The sequence below is a fragment of the Ciconia boyciana genome, chromosome 11 (assembly GCF_034638445.1).
Source record: "Ciconia boyciana chromosome 11, ASM3463844v1, whole genome shotgun sequence".
In the NCBI taxonomy this organism is placed as follows: Eukaryota; Metazoa; Chordata; class Aves; order Ciconiiformes; family Ciconiidae; genus Ciconia; species Ciconia boyciana.
Genome location: NC_132944.1, coordinates 15400096 through 15417313, shown reverse-complemented (window position 1 = coordinate 15417313; position 17218 = coordinate 15400096). Strand labels below are relative to the sequence as shown.

At 49.2% G+C, this 17218-nt stretch overlaps 1 protein-coding gene across 1 annotated transcript in view; it reads left to right on the top strand.

The window, feature by feature from the left end:
- Positions 1–3000: 3000 nt before the first annotated feature.
- LOC140658026 (monocarboxylate transporter 2-like) overlaps positions 3001–17218 on the top strand; it is a 28199-nt gene continuing 13981 nt past the window's right edge. The window contains exons 1-2 of the mRNA XM_072875896.1: positions 3001–3056; positions 3450–3709. Coding sequence (XP_072731997.1) covers positions 3493–3709 — 217 coding nt within the window. The 5' untranslated portion in view covers positions 3001–3056; positions 3450–3492. The remainder of the gene's footprint in view (positions 3057–3449; positions 3710–17218) is intronic.

The following is a 17218-nucleotide window of genomic DNA, read 5'->3' as shown; positions in this document are numbered from 1 at the left end:
GTGGTCAACACTAGTCACTTTTTTTTGGTGACCTTATATTTTCAATACTGTTTATCCAACCTTGGACTTCAATAAGTGAAGGACGTTAGTTCATTTGATTTAAAAATCATGACTTAAAATTCCTATGGGAACTGTCACGGAAAGCTTTGCAAAGATTGGAAAATGGGCCCTTTTGGGGAGGGAGGAAGAGTTTCAGATTCTGCCTTGCTCCCGGCCCCTTTTCCCCCCTTGCCCCTCTTCTTTCAACAGCTCTGGAGTGGAGCGCTGGGAATACAATAGCAGTCACTTATTTACATGGAGGACTGCGACAGGGAAATGAGTCATTTGAAAAGGTATTTTGCAATTTTAATCAATTTTGTTGCCGCTTGCCAACAAATTAAAAAACCTGCCCTCCAGGAAGCGTCTGCTGTCTGTGGATGAGTAAGCGGAGCCCGGCTCTGGGGGGGCTGTGCTCCCGAAATGGAGGGGGAGCACTCACACAGGCAGCTACTGTGAGATGAGAAGTCTCCCCAGATTGCTAGGAAGTCCTTTTTGACCTCGTGAGCCCAGGATTTCTGCTATCAGTTCCTCCCTCTGCCCTCAGGCTGGGTTGCTTTGTTTGTGAGCATCTCTTCAGAGCAGCGATGCAAGGGCAAAGACTAATCGATTTCAGGCATCTTTAGAAATAATTGGTTCCCCCCTAGTATTTCCTGCTGCAACTGGTTTCCTGCTTTAGTTTTGAGTTTGCCACAGTTTGTGTGAACATTTACCCAGAAGGTGTCATGCCAGGGTTTGTTGCAGAGGAAATTCTTCAACATTACACCAAATTTAGCATTTCCACAAAAGGAAACTGTCCCATCTTCCAGCTGAGGTCATGGCTGGATTTGTAGCTGCTTCTTCATCCCTCTGCTCCCAGGGGTTTCCATCTGCCCTCCCCACCCTCTGCACTGATGCTAAGGATGTGCCCAAGTTCAATTTCAGGTGTGTTTATTTAGATTTGGTCCAATTTTTTATTTTTGGCAAAACACAGAAACCAGCTGCTGAAACAGACTTAATTCCTATTTATTAAAAAACCTCCAATAATCCAAACCCTCATCCCTCTGTAGCAAAACAGAAGAAAACAGCTCTGTCCCCTTGGGCATCCCCTTGTTCAGCTGCAGACAGCGTTTTCATAATGGAGAGACCTTAATTGTCTCCTGCGATGGCAGATTGCCTGCCACTGCACGCTGAACCGTCGTGCATGCAGGACTGTACGTGGTACGAGCGATGCAGTAAAAGCAGGTATCCTTACGGCCCATAAAGTGGGTCTGGGCTGTACCAAAACAAAACTCTCTAGGTCATCGCGCTGTGACCCTGCACCTGAGAGTAAAGGTCTTCTGGTCGTTTTAAGTTTACTCAGTTTTATAGGAAGAAAGAAATAGTAGTAATAAAACATCTTACAGGCGTGTTGTAAGGAGCTCTTTAAAGCTCTAGATTAACTGTGCCAGGAAAATTACTGGGCAAGGCACTGATTTTTTTCCCCCTCTCCATTATTGCTTAATTGCGTATGTAGAAAAATGGGATTTACAGTAACACAGGGTCTGTTTTGGGAGCATTGGAGGGAGGGTGGAAATAGGGAGGAGGGGAGCTCCTTCTCATTTCATTGGAGATTGACGTATTTGTACCTGAACCAAAAGTGGTACCGCTGTTAAAATCGTGTTGTTAATTCAACATTAGAGAAGAAACACCATCCCGGACCAGCAAGCTTTGTCTCCCCATGTCCTTGGGGAGAGAAGAGCTGCGTACAGGCCCAGAAGGGTGTGAGACGGGACAGCCGCAAAGCCTTACAGAGCCCCTCGCAAGCGCAGTGATTTGCTTTTTGCTGGACTATCTGGGAAGGGCTCCCAGCACCCCCATGCAGAGGGTGTGGGCAGGCAGGGACCTCCCGTCTCAGGCAGAGTGGGATGGGGAAAGCCCACTGCCCCCTGCGACATTGCCACGTGGGTGGCATTCGGCTCAAAAAGAAGAGGAGGAAATAAAAATGTGAACAGCAGCAGTGTTTAAATTCAGATTTTAAAAACAGCTGGTTTCCACACACCTAATGAGTGTGACTTTTTTGAGCGTTAGGTTGCCTTTTTTGAAAACGGACTAAATACAGCTTTATGGGAGATGAGGGAAGAGTTGGTCTGAGCCTTAAAATACAGAGAAGCCAAGGGGGAATGGAAGCTCTTCTTAGGGGACCTGGGAAGAAAGGGCCATATTTGCAATGCAGGTAGTGTAACTGATTTGCAGGCAAAATGTCTTTAGCAAAAATGATTCGTAAAATCTGCCCAAATCATACCCCAACCTTCATGGTCACACGTGGAGGGAAGAAGGTCTCCCTCTCCCGGGAGGCTGGAGGCAGAGCGGGAGGCGACAGGGCGCGGACACCCCCCTGCCAGCTCCATGTGCGTTTCCCCAAAATTGGGGCCGGGAGGGCATGTGGCTGAATCCCTCCGAGACCCGCGGGGCTCCTACTTAAGCCAGGGGGAGGCAAGGTTGAGCAAGATGCATGTCTGGTAGCGAAACGGCAACTTTCCAGCAAGAGCAAACCCCGCTAACGTTTCCCCAAACGGACTTCAATGGAAAAACTCGAATAACCAGCGAATCGGTGAACATCAACAGCGGGCGGACAACTGCCCACGTCTGCAACGATGCAGTGGTACGGGGCCAGGAGAGCAGCCTGCGACCTCGTAAGGAGGAGAGAAGAGCTGGGATGCTGGTGGAAACACAGGGAGAACAAAATAATTTCCACTTAAATAACTGCGGATGGTTTAATTAACGCCCAGAGGGTGGCTGGGTGCTGCTGCCGCCTCCCGCAGCGCCTCGGCTTGGGGGGGCGAGGAGAAACACGGGGGGAAAGGGAAAAGCAGAAAGGCGTGTGCAACGCGGAGCAGGTTCGGCCTGGTCCCCGTCTGCCGGGGCGGGGTGGGAGCCGGGCCGAGGCGGGCCGGTCCCGCGTGGGGCGGTGCGGGCGGCTCCCCCGCCCCGTCCCGTCCCGTCCCGTCGCGGCCGCCGCGGGGGGGCTCAGTGGCCGCGCCGGCGCCGCGCTCCCGCAGGTGGGTGCTGCCGCGGGGGGGGCGCGGGGTCCCACGCGTGTCCGGGGGCTGCGGCCCAGCCTGCCTTGCGGAGGGGCTGCGGGGGGGCTGGGCACACGCCAGTGGGGCGGTGCAGCGGGTCGCAGCCGCCGTTTCTCATCCTACCCACGTCCACGGGGCATTGCTGGCGCCGTGCCGCTCTCCCCCGGCCCCGCGCGGGTGCCGGGAGGCACCGTTACATATAGCTGATACTCTGCGTTAACTGGCAACACGGAACAGCGGGGGTGGGGTGCGGCATCGGAAATGGATACCTAGATCGAAGCTGCGTTGGGGCGATGCTGTCGCTGCGGACCGGGAGTCTGGGGGAGCAGCATCTCCGGGACTGACCCTGTGCCTTTGCACTTTGTTTTTCAGGGCTTCCCGAGGAGAGCGGGGCGGCCGCTCGCACAGCCCGGCCATGCCACCCCCGGCCAATGTGGGGCGAGCCCCTGGCCCGCCGGACGGCGGCTGGGGCTGGGTGGTGGTCTTCGGCGCTTTCGTTTCTATCGGCTTCGCGTACGCCTTCCCCAAAGGCATAGCCATCTTCTTCAAAGAAATCCAGGATTTCTTTGGCACGTCCTATAGCGAGATCGCGTGGGTGTCCTCGATCATGTTGGCCACGACGTATGGTGCAGGTGAGTAAACCTGCACCAGCCCCTGTGGTGCGGTGTGTTGTAAAAGCAGACATGAGCCAGAAATCTCCGCTCCGGGCTAGCGTACAGGGAAAGCAGCAGTGTCCATCTGCACAGGCACTATCAACAGGTTTATTTTCTGATGGTGTTCCCAATGTCGTTTAGGGAAAGAAGTCATATGTGGAGCCTGAAGGAGTGAAGGGGCAGTTTTTCGGAGGTGAATTGGTGTTGGGTGGGATTTTCAAACAGGTCTGGTGCCTTCCGAATTTGTCACTGGGTTCAGCAGGCGTCTTTTGACCCCTCTGGGTGCCTTTGTGCATATGGGGGACTCCAAATGTTTTTTAAAATGTGGTCTGTGACCAGTTTGGTGCTGACATCCCCTTTATTTCCAGATGGGTTTGCAGCACCTTTGCTGTTTTTCAAAGTAGGGCTCATTTCACTGATATGGGCGCTGTGTTACACGGAAGCCTTTATAAAGGGGTGCAGTATCCTCTGCGCACCAGAGGCTGAGCTGCATGGTGTGTCCCATTGCTGCATCCCCTTCCCTGGCCACGCTGCCAGCTGCAGGCTGCATTGGGGGATTTCTCTGACAAAACAAACAAAACGTGGCCTTGGCCCTGTCACACAGCACCTCTGTCCCCCAAAGGCAGGCAGCGCCAGCCCTGCTCCTTGTATCTGAGTGGCGAGGGGATGGGCGAGCTGTTTTGAAGAGACACTGGCATCCTCCTGCCTTGCTTTGACACAAGTCGGTAACTTTGCACCCAAGGGTCTGGGAAGTACCAGGATGGGCTGGAGCTGGCATGTTGCTGAGGGTAGCAGTGGTGGTGCCCTATCCAGAAATCAGAAGACTACCTATGAAAGCTTTCCGTGGCATCAGTGAAAAAGCCCTGAGAACAGGCTGATGTGAAATAGCTGGGTCTGGGTTTCAGCCAAAGGTGAGCATGGAGTAGAGCAATAAACGAAGTAGCTGCTTGTTTATTGTGGCAGCTTATAATTACAGCAATGAAATCGCCACAGTCAATCGTTCTTATCAGTTGCAAAGCAGTGCATATAACTTTGTTCTTTTTTTATGATTTTGATACCTCTTTCATGACTCAATGAAAAACTTGGGCTGCCTTTGATTAAATCTGCGATGGGAGGTAGACAGGAACCACATTCTGTAATTGCAGGAAACTTCATCAATATTTATCCTGGCTATTAAAGCAATTCTGAAAATATTCTTTGTTTTTAAAAAGGGATTTTTTTTCCTTAATAATGCACTGTAGTGCTTTTTGGAGAGCGCAGTTGGTAATGAAAGTAAAGATGCTTTGTAAAGGTTTGTAAAGTGGAAGTGATGCTTGAATCAGAGCCTATTGTAATCCACTCTGTTGTAACCCACTGCAAAGGCTTGGTCCCATGGAGAGTAGCTCTGCAAGGGCTGAGTTCCTATTTGAGAACCCACAAATGGAGCACTTTGAGGGCAAAACACAAGCAGCGATTTAGAAAGAGAAATCCTCCACTTAAGCCAGTGCCGTTGTCCCAGGCCACCCCCTTGGCCTCCCTGATGGGATCCTGAGCCCGAGCCCTGGGGGGTGCTGCAGCTTTGGGTAGATTTTCACTGGGCTTGTTATTAAATGCAGAGAAAAGCACTGTTGCCTCAGCCCCAGCAATATAAATAAGCAGTCTGCAGTGAAAAGGAAACAGTTGGGCTCTGTGTAGGCTGAACAGGAGCGAATGGGTTGCAGTGGGGCAGGGAAACACTGCCCTGGGGAGGCAGGCGAAAGGACCGCTTGTCATTTAGATGCTGCTTAAATGCTATTTTAAAGGGCTAGGGTAAATTATGTGGAATGTCTCTGAAGCAAGCGGGTGGGAAAAAAAGGAAAAGTAGGCAGCCCGTGCCTTTGGTGTGTTCAGTTGTCTACAGATGAGTGTCTAGGAAGCTGCATGATTTGGAAGTCAAAGAGAGATGGCTAATATTTGGTACCAAAATAATGTGAATGAGTGGAGGCTGCTGTAAATTTCGTGGTCTGGTACTAAAATTAGGACATCACTTGTTGGGAAGGCTGTGGTTGGGGTTTTAGTATAGGCGAGTGTGCTAAATGTGTCCCATGGAGAGCAGGGACTGCTGCTTTCCCTGATGGCTGAGTCCATAACACACTTCTCTCTGTCTTCCTGGTAGCTCAGGGCATCATACAGTGCAAGCCTTCTTCCTGGGGAAATGCTGTTTCTTCCATTGCACTCAGTCCTGGGTAGATGTTAGCTGGGGCTCAAGGCACCATGATGATGTTCTTATGATTTCAACCACCATCATCCACAGTGAAGCAGTGGGAAACCCTGCTCTGCCATGGGGTGGGGGGAAACCTTGATGAAGCGGCCCCAAAAATCATGTCCCTTCTGCAGACTGCCATGTGCTGAAGCGATATCCCATTGCCTGTCCTGTAAAGCTGCAATAAATGCGCTGCAATAAAATGTGCTGTAGGCTGGGGGCTCCCTGGCTGCCTCTGTGGGTTGTTGCCAGCTCTGCTTTGTCTTCCAATAAAAACGTGTCCCACCACCCTCTGGTATGGAAGAGGTGCTTCGTGCCTGACCATGACCGAGCAAGAAACACGCTCTGCAGATTAACCCTGCACCTGGCAGCACTTGAAGTTGCTCACAGGGGTGTAGATGGGGGGCTTGAGCCTCTTGGGCTGCAGGTCACGGCCGACGAGCTGGCGCTGGAGCAGGTGAAATGCTGCTCCGATCTCCTCTGCCTTCTCTCATCTGCAGACCTTCCAACCCACTTTCTTCTCTTTCTCTCCAAGTGTTCAAGCCAGTGCTGTGTGCTCTGTACCTGGGATGTTGTACTGGACTTTCATCCCAATTAACTGAGCATCTCCTGCCTTTTTGCAAGGAGCTTTAACTTTACCCTCCCTTATGCTATTATACAGTAATATGGGGGATGATACAACTGGGCACTGTTAGACTTAATTGCAGGCGATTGTACCTTTGTACCTTCCCACTTGCCTTGCAGTTTCTCAGAGTTATGTCCATTTAATAGTTCTCCCTTCCTCTGCTCTGCTCTTGAATAAGATCTATGTGCTTGTTTGATCATCCCTGTCTCTGCAGCGATCCAGGCTGAGACTGGCTCAGTGGCTGCAGACGGGGCTGCGGTGGGAGTTTGCAGAACATGGAACAAATGAAACACACGTGCCCAAGAGCGTATTTAATGCATCTAATTTGATTGACTGGGCATTTAATGCCAGAACTGGTTTGACTTATGAATGACTTCAGTGATTTGGAAATTCTCATTAAAGGAATGGGGTGCCGGTTCCTGTGAGCTGCCGAATCCTTGCTCTGCTGCGGTGCCTGTTAGGATGCCTGTGCGGCAAAGTTTGATTTACTTTGCTGAAAAACTAGAAAATAGTTTAGCATTGGATTTTTGCTAATCTTTTCTGAAAAGAAGAAATTCTAAAAATGCCAAAGTAAGCTTTCAACATAGTCCCGAGTAACTAGTGGAGTTACTTATCCAGGTAATTATTGCCATGGCTTGTCCACTCCTTCCCTTCCTTTCCCAAATCAGTGGAGAGGCAGAACTGCCACAGCCTGCATGGAGGTGCAGGGGTGGATGGGCTACAACCATGCAGGAACAACGCTGGGTGCACTGAGCATCTCCTACGTGAGGTGTCAGGCCCTGTGTCCTGGGGGGCTGGAGGGGCCCAGTGGCGCGTTTGCTGGTGTCAGGTGTGGGCATCACAGCCACAAAAGGAAAGCCCCAAACTTATCTCACCTCCACCCCTTCTCCCTGCTCCAGCAGCAGTAAATGGCTGTGATTTGGAAGGTGGCCACGTAGATCAAAAGCTTTCCTCAAGAGTGCACAGGCTCTGCTGTCTGCTCAGTCGGCTTCAGGGAAAGGCTGTAGCGTTGCTGTCCCCTCCCCGGTGCTCTGCCACGTCTCCAGGCTGTGCCGTGGCTCTCGGAGCCAGGACTGAGGGCAGCGAGGCTGGCAGCCGAGCACGGGGATGTCCCACGCAAGGACTGACCGGCCGCCCTGCTCGGCTTCCTCCGTCCCCGGGAGCTCAGGGCAGCTGTGCCGCCCGGCACCTCGGCAGGGCGCGGAGGGTCTGATGCTCTCACTGATGACAGCTTTTGTTTGCAGACATCCTCAGGAGACAGTCCCTTGTTTCCTTGGCATGCTTGTTGGTGTGGGGACTTGTTTTTAGGCTGTGCTGCTTACTGTGTAACAGAGCTTATGTTTGCATTTCGTAAATAATGCAAATGAAGCGTATTTTCTGAAAATGCTTGCATGAACTAACCCAAATCTTCACTGGAGTAGCTCTGTTGACTTTGACAGCATGGATGCAGATTTACAGTGACCACCTGAGGCTTTGGCTAGTAGCACCAGAGCAGTTTTTCAGACTAAGACTGAAAAATCAGCAGCCAAGACTGTTTCTGCCCTTCACTTTTTGCTTAATTCCCCTAGGAAGCTGTTTTATACCAGCCGAGGCTCTGGCAATATATATTGTAGAAGTTTTAATGTGTCTTATCCCCAGTTTCTTAATCTGAACTAGGTTGCAGAAAACAATTCTGTCACTGTAATACAAGTAGTAAAACAGATTAGTGTGCAGTAAAGTGGATAGCTTGGACTTTTATGATAGGGTACTTGTAGTTCTTGGCAGTGCTCATGTTCAACAATTCCATGTTTCCAGTTGCGGAGCGCAAACCGGGAGGTTAGTGAGTGAGGAGCACAAGGGAACATTGCTTTTCTCTGACCAAATCCTGCAGGGTGAAACCCTGTCAATCTGATAAAGAAGGATTTCTGTTTTGCAATGTTTCTACTTTTTTTCTGGTCATGGGTGAAGAGCTCATTCCTTACCCCAAATGAGAAAAGTATTATGGAGGAGAGCCTTTGCCAGTTGTAAAGAAAAGGAACCAGGATCTGTCCATGAGGCAGCAGGGGAGATGCCACCATCCTTCCCTAAAGGTTTCTTCAGCTGCAGCTCAGTTCCCAGGTATCAGGCTCTGGGGGTGACAAGGACACACCAACATTGTCAAAATGTGGGGCATCGTTGTGTGCAGCACCCATCGTGCTGCTGCATGTCCTTGGCAGGGTTTCCTTTTGCAAACTGCCTCCTTGGACTTTGCCATGCCAACACAAGACCAAGGCTCCCAAGGTCTTGCCTCACGGGTAGGGATGGGTTTTGTTCAAGGAGACAATCTTAAATAATATAATTGCAAAACCAAAAGCCTTTGGCCTTCACGCCTCCTGACTTGGGCCGTGTGCCTGCATCGCATTCACGATACCAAACTGAGCTGCCCTTTTCCCATTTTTAAGGGTGACACGTTTCAAGCTAGGCCACCAATGAGTCCCCAGGGATAACCATTACCCAGGGAAAGCAGGAGGCAGTTGAGCTCCCAGGAAAGAAAAGATAAGCAGTATTAATTTGCTAGTAATTTAGTTGCCCTATTCAGCATCGGGGGAAGCAGCCAAACATTCTAAAAATAAGAAATACTGATGCTGCTAATTTAATAGCAACAATGTTCTTGTAGCTGTTACGGTCTCCTCTAGGGCTATAAGAGAGGTAAGGATCATGGCAAGAAGTAATGTCTTTTATTATAGCCAACTGTTAGAGTTTGAACAATGAGCTGGCTTTCTGGCACGTGGGCCAAAATAGAGAGAATAATTGAATACCTAGGACAGTATCTGCATTTTCAGGTTTTTTTATGGTCACTGTGTGGCCAAAATGCTCCGTTCATCATTGTAATGAAATAACAGAAGTCACCTGAGTGAAACTCAGAGACCACATCCTGACACAGTCATTTCAGCTGATAAGCTTGAATAGCTGGGGCTAGAGCAGGAGACATCTGACCTTTTGTTCTCCCTCATTTTGAAGAATCTCACTCTTTCTTTTGCAGTTGCTGTGCAGCTGAGCCTTGCACATGTTTGTGTACAGTTTGTAGATGTAAATATGTGCTGCTTGTGTTGCCCCTTAATACATAAAAAGCTAAGTTGCATCAGGACCATACATTGTTTTTATTCAGTACGTAGTGCAGTGGAGTCTGGTCTCAGTCTCGCTATACGCTGCTGTAATACTCCCTGCAAAATCTCCAGGGTGCTGTTCTTACAGATCCAAATTTCTATTAAAATGAGGGAATCACCTTCCGCCTGTTTTGCAAAGACAGGAGCAGAGACCCACCTTTTGCAAACACAAGAAAAATGAGAGCGTTTCTGAAGTAAAAGCCTTATCCTGAAGCCAGCCAGTGTTTATTACTCTTGTTATTTATTATTTATTGTTTTGTAATTGGATGAAATGTCTGAAGATTTAATTCTGGAGATGCTCCACAACTGAGTCTATTCTCCAAAGAAACTTTCTCCCAGCGCTTGTCACTGCTTAATAGAGCATCTGCTAAAGCAGCAAGGAAGAGATTGGGAAGTTGAAAGTCGACCATTGACCTTGAACGTTTAATCCAAAATTTTATAGCTGTATTTTATTACACTGCTAGCATGATAAATTGCAGTGACAGGTTTAGAAAGCACCTTACAACATGCAGTGGCGTAAAGCTATATTAATAATGAGTTTGATTCTGCAGTTTTTAACTTAATCAAAACTGCCAATGTTCTTTTCTGGTCTGGTCCAAACTTCATCAAAACCTTCTCTGCCTCCAGAAGACCTCACCCAGGGATTCTCCACCTGTCCCAACTGCTTGCAAATAGTTATGAAGTACCACAGCACTAAAATGGGAAACTGAGGCACAGAAAGGGAAACGTGGGTTTTTTCCAAGGACAAGCAGCAAGTGGGTAACAGAGTCCAGGCCAGGTAAGTCCATGCCAGGAGGCATGGAGTCCATGCCAACAGAGTCCATGCCAGGAGGTGCAAGCTCTCTGCAAGCCAGTTTTGGCTCAGATATTGCCTGATGGACCACAAGCGCCAGGGCAGGACGTGCCCTGACTGGTGGAGGCTTTACCTGCTAAAAGCTCGGTGATGAGGGTGCCTGGCAAAATTGTGCATTGCCCAGCATTTTGCAGTAGATGTTCTGTGTGTGGAGTCCCAAACAGCTGGGCAAGGGAAGAGAGCTGTTTGCATGAGAGGAGGTGGCCTGTGTGGAGCGTTCTACGGGGCTGTTGTCCGGTTTAAGAAATAATCTCTGCAAGGCACATGTCCTTTTGCAGATACTGAGCTCACATGCTGTTGCTACTGTTTTCATCCCCTGCTGCTGAGAAATGAGCTGCTGCAGCATGTGCTGGGGCTTTTTCTTGTTCATTAAGAAACCCAGAGCCCTAAGCCTGCCAGTTCCCACACGAGTGGCTTCAATCCTAAAAACCAAAGGGATTATCCTTGTGCGTTATGCTTGGGTCGTTGCACTAGGGGCTTCCCATCATTTTCTGTGACTTGGGCTTAGCAGAGAAATAAAAGGGTCAGTACCTGGGCACGGTTTGCATTTGGAGATGCTCAGCCCATACGGAGGCAGTACGGATCTGCGGTGCGCAGCCGGCTGCTCGCTGGTCTTTCCAGGAAATCCAGCACCTGTGTCCTCTGGGTCCTGTGTTGTGTCTGACCACCCCGTGGGATGCCTCAGTTACCCAAGGGTGTCTGAAATGACATGAGCACCTCCTTCATCAGCCCCTAGTACTGAGCAAGGGTTATGAGAGGGGAGAGGGAGAGGAGGGGAGGACAGGTGATATTTGCAGTAAGGTAGCATGCATCAGCTCTCTCTACTTCATAGAATCATAGAGTCATAGAATAGTTTGGGTTGGAAGGGACCTTTAAAGGTCATCTAGTCCAACCCCCCTGCAATGCGCAGGGACATCTTCCACTGGATCAGGTTGCTCAAAGCCCCGTCCAACCTGGCCTTGGATGTTTCCAGGGATGGGGCATCTACCACCTCTCTGGGCAACCTGTTCCAGTGTTTCACCACCCTCATTGTAAAAAATTTCTTCCTTATATCTAGTCTAAATCTACTGTCTTTTAGTTTAAAACCATTACCCCTTGTCTTATCACAACAGGCCCTACTAAAAAGTCTGTCCCCAGACTTATGTGCTTACAGCGTTGGTTCAACAAAAATTCTCAAGCTAGGATTTCCCTGGGTATGTGCTTTTCCACCTGGATCTTTTGCGTAGGCTGAAACAAAAGGAATATCTCTGTTTATCCCTGATGGATATCCGGCATCCTGCCATCGTGGCCCAAACCCAGGCAGGTGCTCCCTGCGTACCCACAGCTCAGCTGCCCAGTGCTGGACTTCATCCTTTTGCTTATTGTCACCACCTCTTGGAGTCCCACCAAGGGTCAACCAGCCTCCCTGTGTCATTGAAACATGAAGTCTTCCCATGTTGGGGCAATCCCTGAGGTGGCAGCACCATTACGATCGTGGATTTTGTTAAGAAAGACAGGCGAGGAATGATTTGATTTCTGTAATGGATGGTGCTGGAGATTCATGTACTTCTCCTGACTCTCAGAGAGCACTCAAGCCCTGCAAGGTCACCATGTATGTGCTTATATTTTTTATTTTTTTAAATAGCCCTGTTCTACTTAAGAGCAATAATAGCACTATAGGTTTAGGTGAAATATTTCTGTGTTCGTGGACTTGGTCACAAAGCTTTATCATTTCGCCCTTCATTGGAGCTAGCAAGGGCACCAGGCAGCAGTAGTAGAGATGTGATAGACTTAATAAAAACTGAGATTAATAAGAACTAGGAAGAAGAAAGCAGAGAGTTTTGGTTGGGGGGTTGTTAATGCTTTGCAGGCAGGTGTTAAGCCCAGGAGTAAGCTATAATCTACTCCCCCAAGTGAAGTTCAAACATGTGAAAGCTTCTTCCCCCAGTCCTCCTTCCAGGAGGTGGTCAAAGCCCTTTGGAGAGCATGGCCAGGTAGGGGCCAATTTGCTTGTAGAGCAGTGTGTTAAGACCGGTAATGCAGAGCTGCTGATCTCAGGGAATAGGTGTTTCAGCTGCGTTCGGAACTCATGTTCTGCAGCTGGGCTTCAAATGATGGAAGGGATAAAAGTCTGTGGTCCTGCCAAAGCAAAAGGTTAGCTAAAAAAATCATGGGAAAGAAATTCAAAAAACATGAAGTTGTGACCTTCTGAAGGTCAGCGGCTGTGATCTGCTGTGTGGGTGAGATCCAAACCAGCAGCCCGGGGAAACCACTGAGTGCAGGCAGCTGCGTGCTCGGCACCTGCGACACCATCCCCTTGCAAGAGCGGTTATTTAATTGCTTAAATATGAAGTGACACGAGGGACCTTGGCTCCAGCCCCAGTTTTGGATCTGTTGGCCTGTGGCTTCTCCGTGCGCCGCAGGAGCAGCGCATGTCAGCTGTGTAATCTGGAAATTGAAGTGCCGAAGCACTGATCAGATAAGATTGCTGGATAAGGAAGAGGACGCTTTGTCTTTCTGAAGCTTGGACCTTGTCTGCTTTGTTTTTCTTCTTTTTTTTAACATCAGGATGCTGCTATGGCAAATGCATGCATTTCTGATGGGAGGTCAGGGTCCCTGGCTTCCCAAGGACATGCCCGGTGGGTGCAAGGGAGAGAGGGCTGCTGGGGCTTGGTTTCTGCACCAGATCATTACAACCACTGCCTTCTCAGCTGGATACAGTGCCAGTCCTGCCCAGGAGACCCAGAACCACAGAGCCTGGACTGACCAGTTTGATGACCGAGCACCACGTGTCCAGGCAGTCTCTCCCATGCTTCGCTTATGCATCTCACAGGGGTTGTGCTGAAACTGCAGCCATTGCCCCCTTTAATGTACAGAACATTTTCCTCACCTACGAGAAAGAAAGAGAGGCAGCTTCTGGTGACTGGTGAGCTGTTGGAGCTGCTATTGCTTATGCTGGACTTCAGCCTCCTTATTTAAAAATGATTACGTGCAGTGCAAAGTAATACTAACAGAAGGCATCAGAGAAGTTTAGGGATGGACGGGCCTTTGGAAGCTGCCCTTTGGGGTCTGGCAGAGGGGTATTTGATACCATGGCTGTCACCTGGGGCATTTGCTTGCTGCCGCTTGTCCTCCAGCACTGGTGTGCATGGCTCACCTGCCTCCAGCAGCACTGCCTGAGGAAGAACCAGTTGTGTGTGGGCTCCTCAGCCACTGCGGGTGCAAACCAAACCATCTGAACCAAGCAGCTGAGACTATTAATATGCTGTATTATTACCAGCTACCAGCAATTCTTCTCTGGTGATCTGGAGCAGGCATGTGCAGGGCTCATTTAACATGGCTCAGCTGGTGAGCAGCAGTTCTCCAAGCCCTGGTGACAAACACTTAAGAGCATGAGCCACCCAGGCCTGGACCTTGGACTTTCTTCTAGCAAGGCAGAAGACTCAAAAGCTGCAGGTTTTAACCCTCTCAACCCTTTCCCCCTGCCTTTGCGACTGTGCCCCGTGTTTTCTGAGGCCACCTCCCTTTTGGGCTGTGTATCGTCACTGGGTGCTGATTGCTGATGCTGATCCCCTCCACCTCGGGAGGCTGGTGGATTCTGGCAGCGTGTTAATAACGCAGGGGCACTTGCTTTCATTTGCGGGGTATTGAGGAGGTTGCTTTGTTACAATGGGCTGGTACCCTGGTGGATAAATTACGAGGCCAAAGGCAGCGTCGTTATTCCACTGAGGGAGTGAGATTATTACTGAGGAAATTGCAGGCCTGCTCTTGTCGTTGTTTTACTACTAGTGTAATAATAGACTTTGTTTTATTAGTATAAATTATTTCCCCCCCTTTCCTCCCAGCTGAGTACTCTCTGCTCCTTCTTACATCCCCAGTGACTCCACATAGTCAACGCCAGTCATGTCATGCTGAGTTCCTTAGTATTATCTGTGTTTTCACAGCAGTTTGGAAAATATTAACTATCTGGGCAGTTCTTTTGGTGCTGACCAATGTCCCTGTACGGTAACGGCTCTTTAGAGCTGCTTGTCACTGCAGAAAAGTGGGAAAAGCTGAGCTGCATGTTGCAGCCCCAGCGACGGGGGCACTGGTGGTCCCAAATCTGCCAGCACTGGGGCCCATGCAGTGGACTATTTTAAAGTGTTGCTATTTTATCATCGGCATGGCCATCAAATGGTCTTACCAGCAGGCATAATGATGTTTGCAATGGCTCTGTGCCACTTTACACTGTCAGAAGGTCAGTCTTGTGAAACCTGGAAAAAACCCACGTTGCATGGAGGCCTCTGGGTTATGGGGTCTGTCTTTCAGGGTCTCAGCTCTTCGCTGCTTCTCTGAGAGCCCTGCACAGAAATATTTCAGCAGAAATTAATCCAAGCCAGGTTCCACTGAAAAGAGGGAAAACTGTTTCTGTTAGTATTAGGTTAAGTTAAAAAAAAAGACAATGCAAACTTTACAAATACAGGATATATATATGGTCAGAGGTATGGGAGAGAAGAATTTTTTAGTCTTTTTTAAAAATACTTTGGTGTTTTGCACCAACAGTAGAAGTTTTGCAGCTCATAAAGAATTCATACGGTTTATTGAGGAAAACAGAAAGGCAATTCAGGTGTCTATTTCTTGAGCACTGTCATACTTGCAAGAGTTTAAGCCAGTCTGGATTGATATTTCTTGTTAAATGCCAACTCTGTGTTATGATCCTGTCTGGATCATAGTTCAGCGGCTCAAAAAAAATAAATGACAAGATGGCCTGGCTTTGTGGAGAAGAAGAGAGGAGAGTCCAGGGTATTTTGCATTTTCTTTATGGTTTTACAATCTCCTCTTCAGGGTCCTTTTCACTTCTGCAAACACAAAACTCAAGGTGAAAAGTAATTGGACAAGCTAACAAATGAGTTAGGGCTTGCTTTATTTCCCACCGGCGAGTTCCTGTGTTTTGCTTGCCACCAAGATCAGCTTCTTTGACATGGCCTTTCATGTACCAGCTAACAACGAATGGAAATCTGCCACAGGTAAGAGAAAAGAGAGGCTTTATACAGGACAGGCACTAAACCAGCATGATTTATATGGGCTGAGGACAGTGCTTTACATTACATCAGTCTTCCAGGAGCACCATGATCCCAGCAGCATCTTTAGGGGATATTTGGTGTGAACCTTTGCTCTCTAGGCTGCAGAGTTTTACTGCATGCAGAACCCTCTTTATATACACCCTGCTCTGCAAGGGCTTGGGGTGTAAAACAAGGCATTTCTGAGCAGGCTTTCCTTGCTTTTACCCAGGGGATGATAGTAGCTCCACTGGAGACTGTGTCCCCCAGCAGTGCCCTGGGAGCCAGGGAGGTGCAGAGCCCCAGGCACAGCTCTGAGCGAAGCCAGCAGCAGGACGAGGCTCAGCATCCCCCTGTGCCCTCCGCTGTCTGTGTCATCCCCTTGAGATGGATGATAAATGATCACCATGGCTGGAAGTTCATCGGCAGGGAGGAAGACACTTGCTGGGTTGTGGAAGGGGCTGCCTTGTTTCCCAAGGCTGGGTGGGTGGAAATGCCATCCCTTCCCGCAGCGAAGCATCAGCACTCCTGTGTTGTCAGCCTCGTCCTTGTAATGTATTGGAGTGGAAGGGAGTGATTAAATTTTACTTCTAATTTCCTCATTAGAAGTTGCGATGCTGCCATGGTGGTGGGGGTGTGGGGACAGCACTGGCTGGGTGACACTAGCCCTGGCTGCTCTGGTCCCTGAGAAGCCATGCACTGGGGACACACTCAGCAGCTGAGATGGGTTTTGCTCCTCGCCATGACTTTTAAGGGACTCTGGCAGCATTCACGTGGCTGCTTCTGCAAGGTCAAGCCACGTAAATGGCAGCTTGCTTAGAGTTTTGCCAGCTGTTTCTCTTGCCCTGTCCTCACCTGACTCTGTAAACTGAGAGGCAAAAACCACCCCAACTCCTGTTAGCTTCTCCTGCTGTCAGCTCACAGGAAGGAAGGATAATTTAGTTTGGATGCCAGGACAGGGAGCCTGTGGTTCCTGCACGTTTGACCAGGCAGGTATTAGCAAGTAAAGGTGCCTTGGGATCTCAGCTGCACACGTTACCATAATTGGTTTCTGTGTGGTAATATATAGTATCTTTATTCTTTTCATGCAGGCTGAATAACTGGTAAATGACAGGTCCCGCTTTTCAATTCCACCATGTCTCCAGGGGCTGTCACACTTTTAATTTTTGCAATAGCTGCAAGCAAAGCAGTAATCGTGTTTCCTATTTCCCACAACTGTGGTGCTGGCTTTGTTGTTCCCTCTTCTTAATTCCTCTGCTCTGACTTGAGCTATTCAATGTTTTTCGAAGCTCCCCAGAACACTGCTTTTAAAGTTATCAAATCCGTGATGGCTAATCAGCCCCCTGTGAGAAATACAGTACGGGTGGCATGTGGCAGAGCTGGGCAGGAGAGGTGCATTTAGATCTGTTGGGTGCGATGCTGATCACTGAAGACATCTGGGCAGGCTGAAGGTGTACATGTCTGTGCTTTGTACGCCTGCCCAAATTGGCAGGGTTTGCGTGCTGAAGTGTGCACAGCTATGTGACATATTGCATGCGCTGGTTCTGCCAGGAGATGGGACAGGTTTTGAAAGGCTGCTCCGTTAAAGCCTATGGACGTTTCTGTAGGTCCAGGTGACTTAAGTGGAAGTAATTTTGGGGATGTGA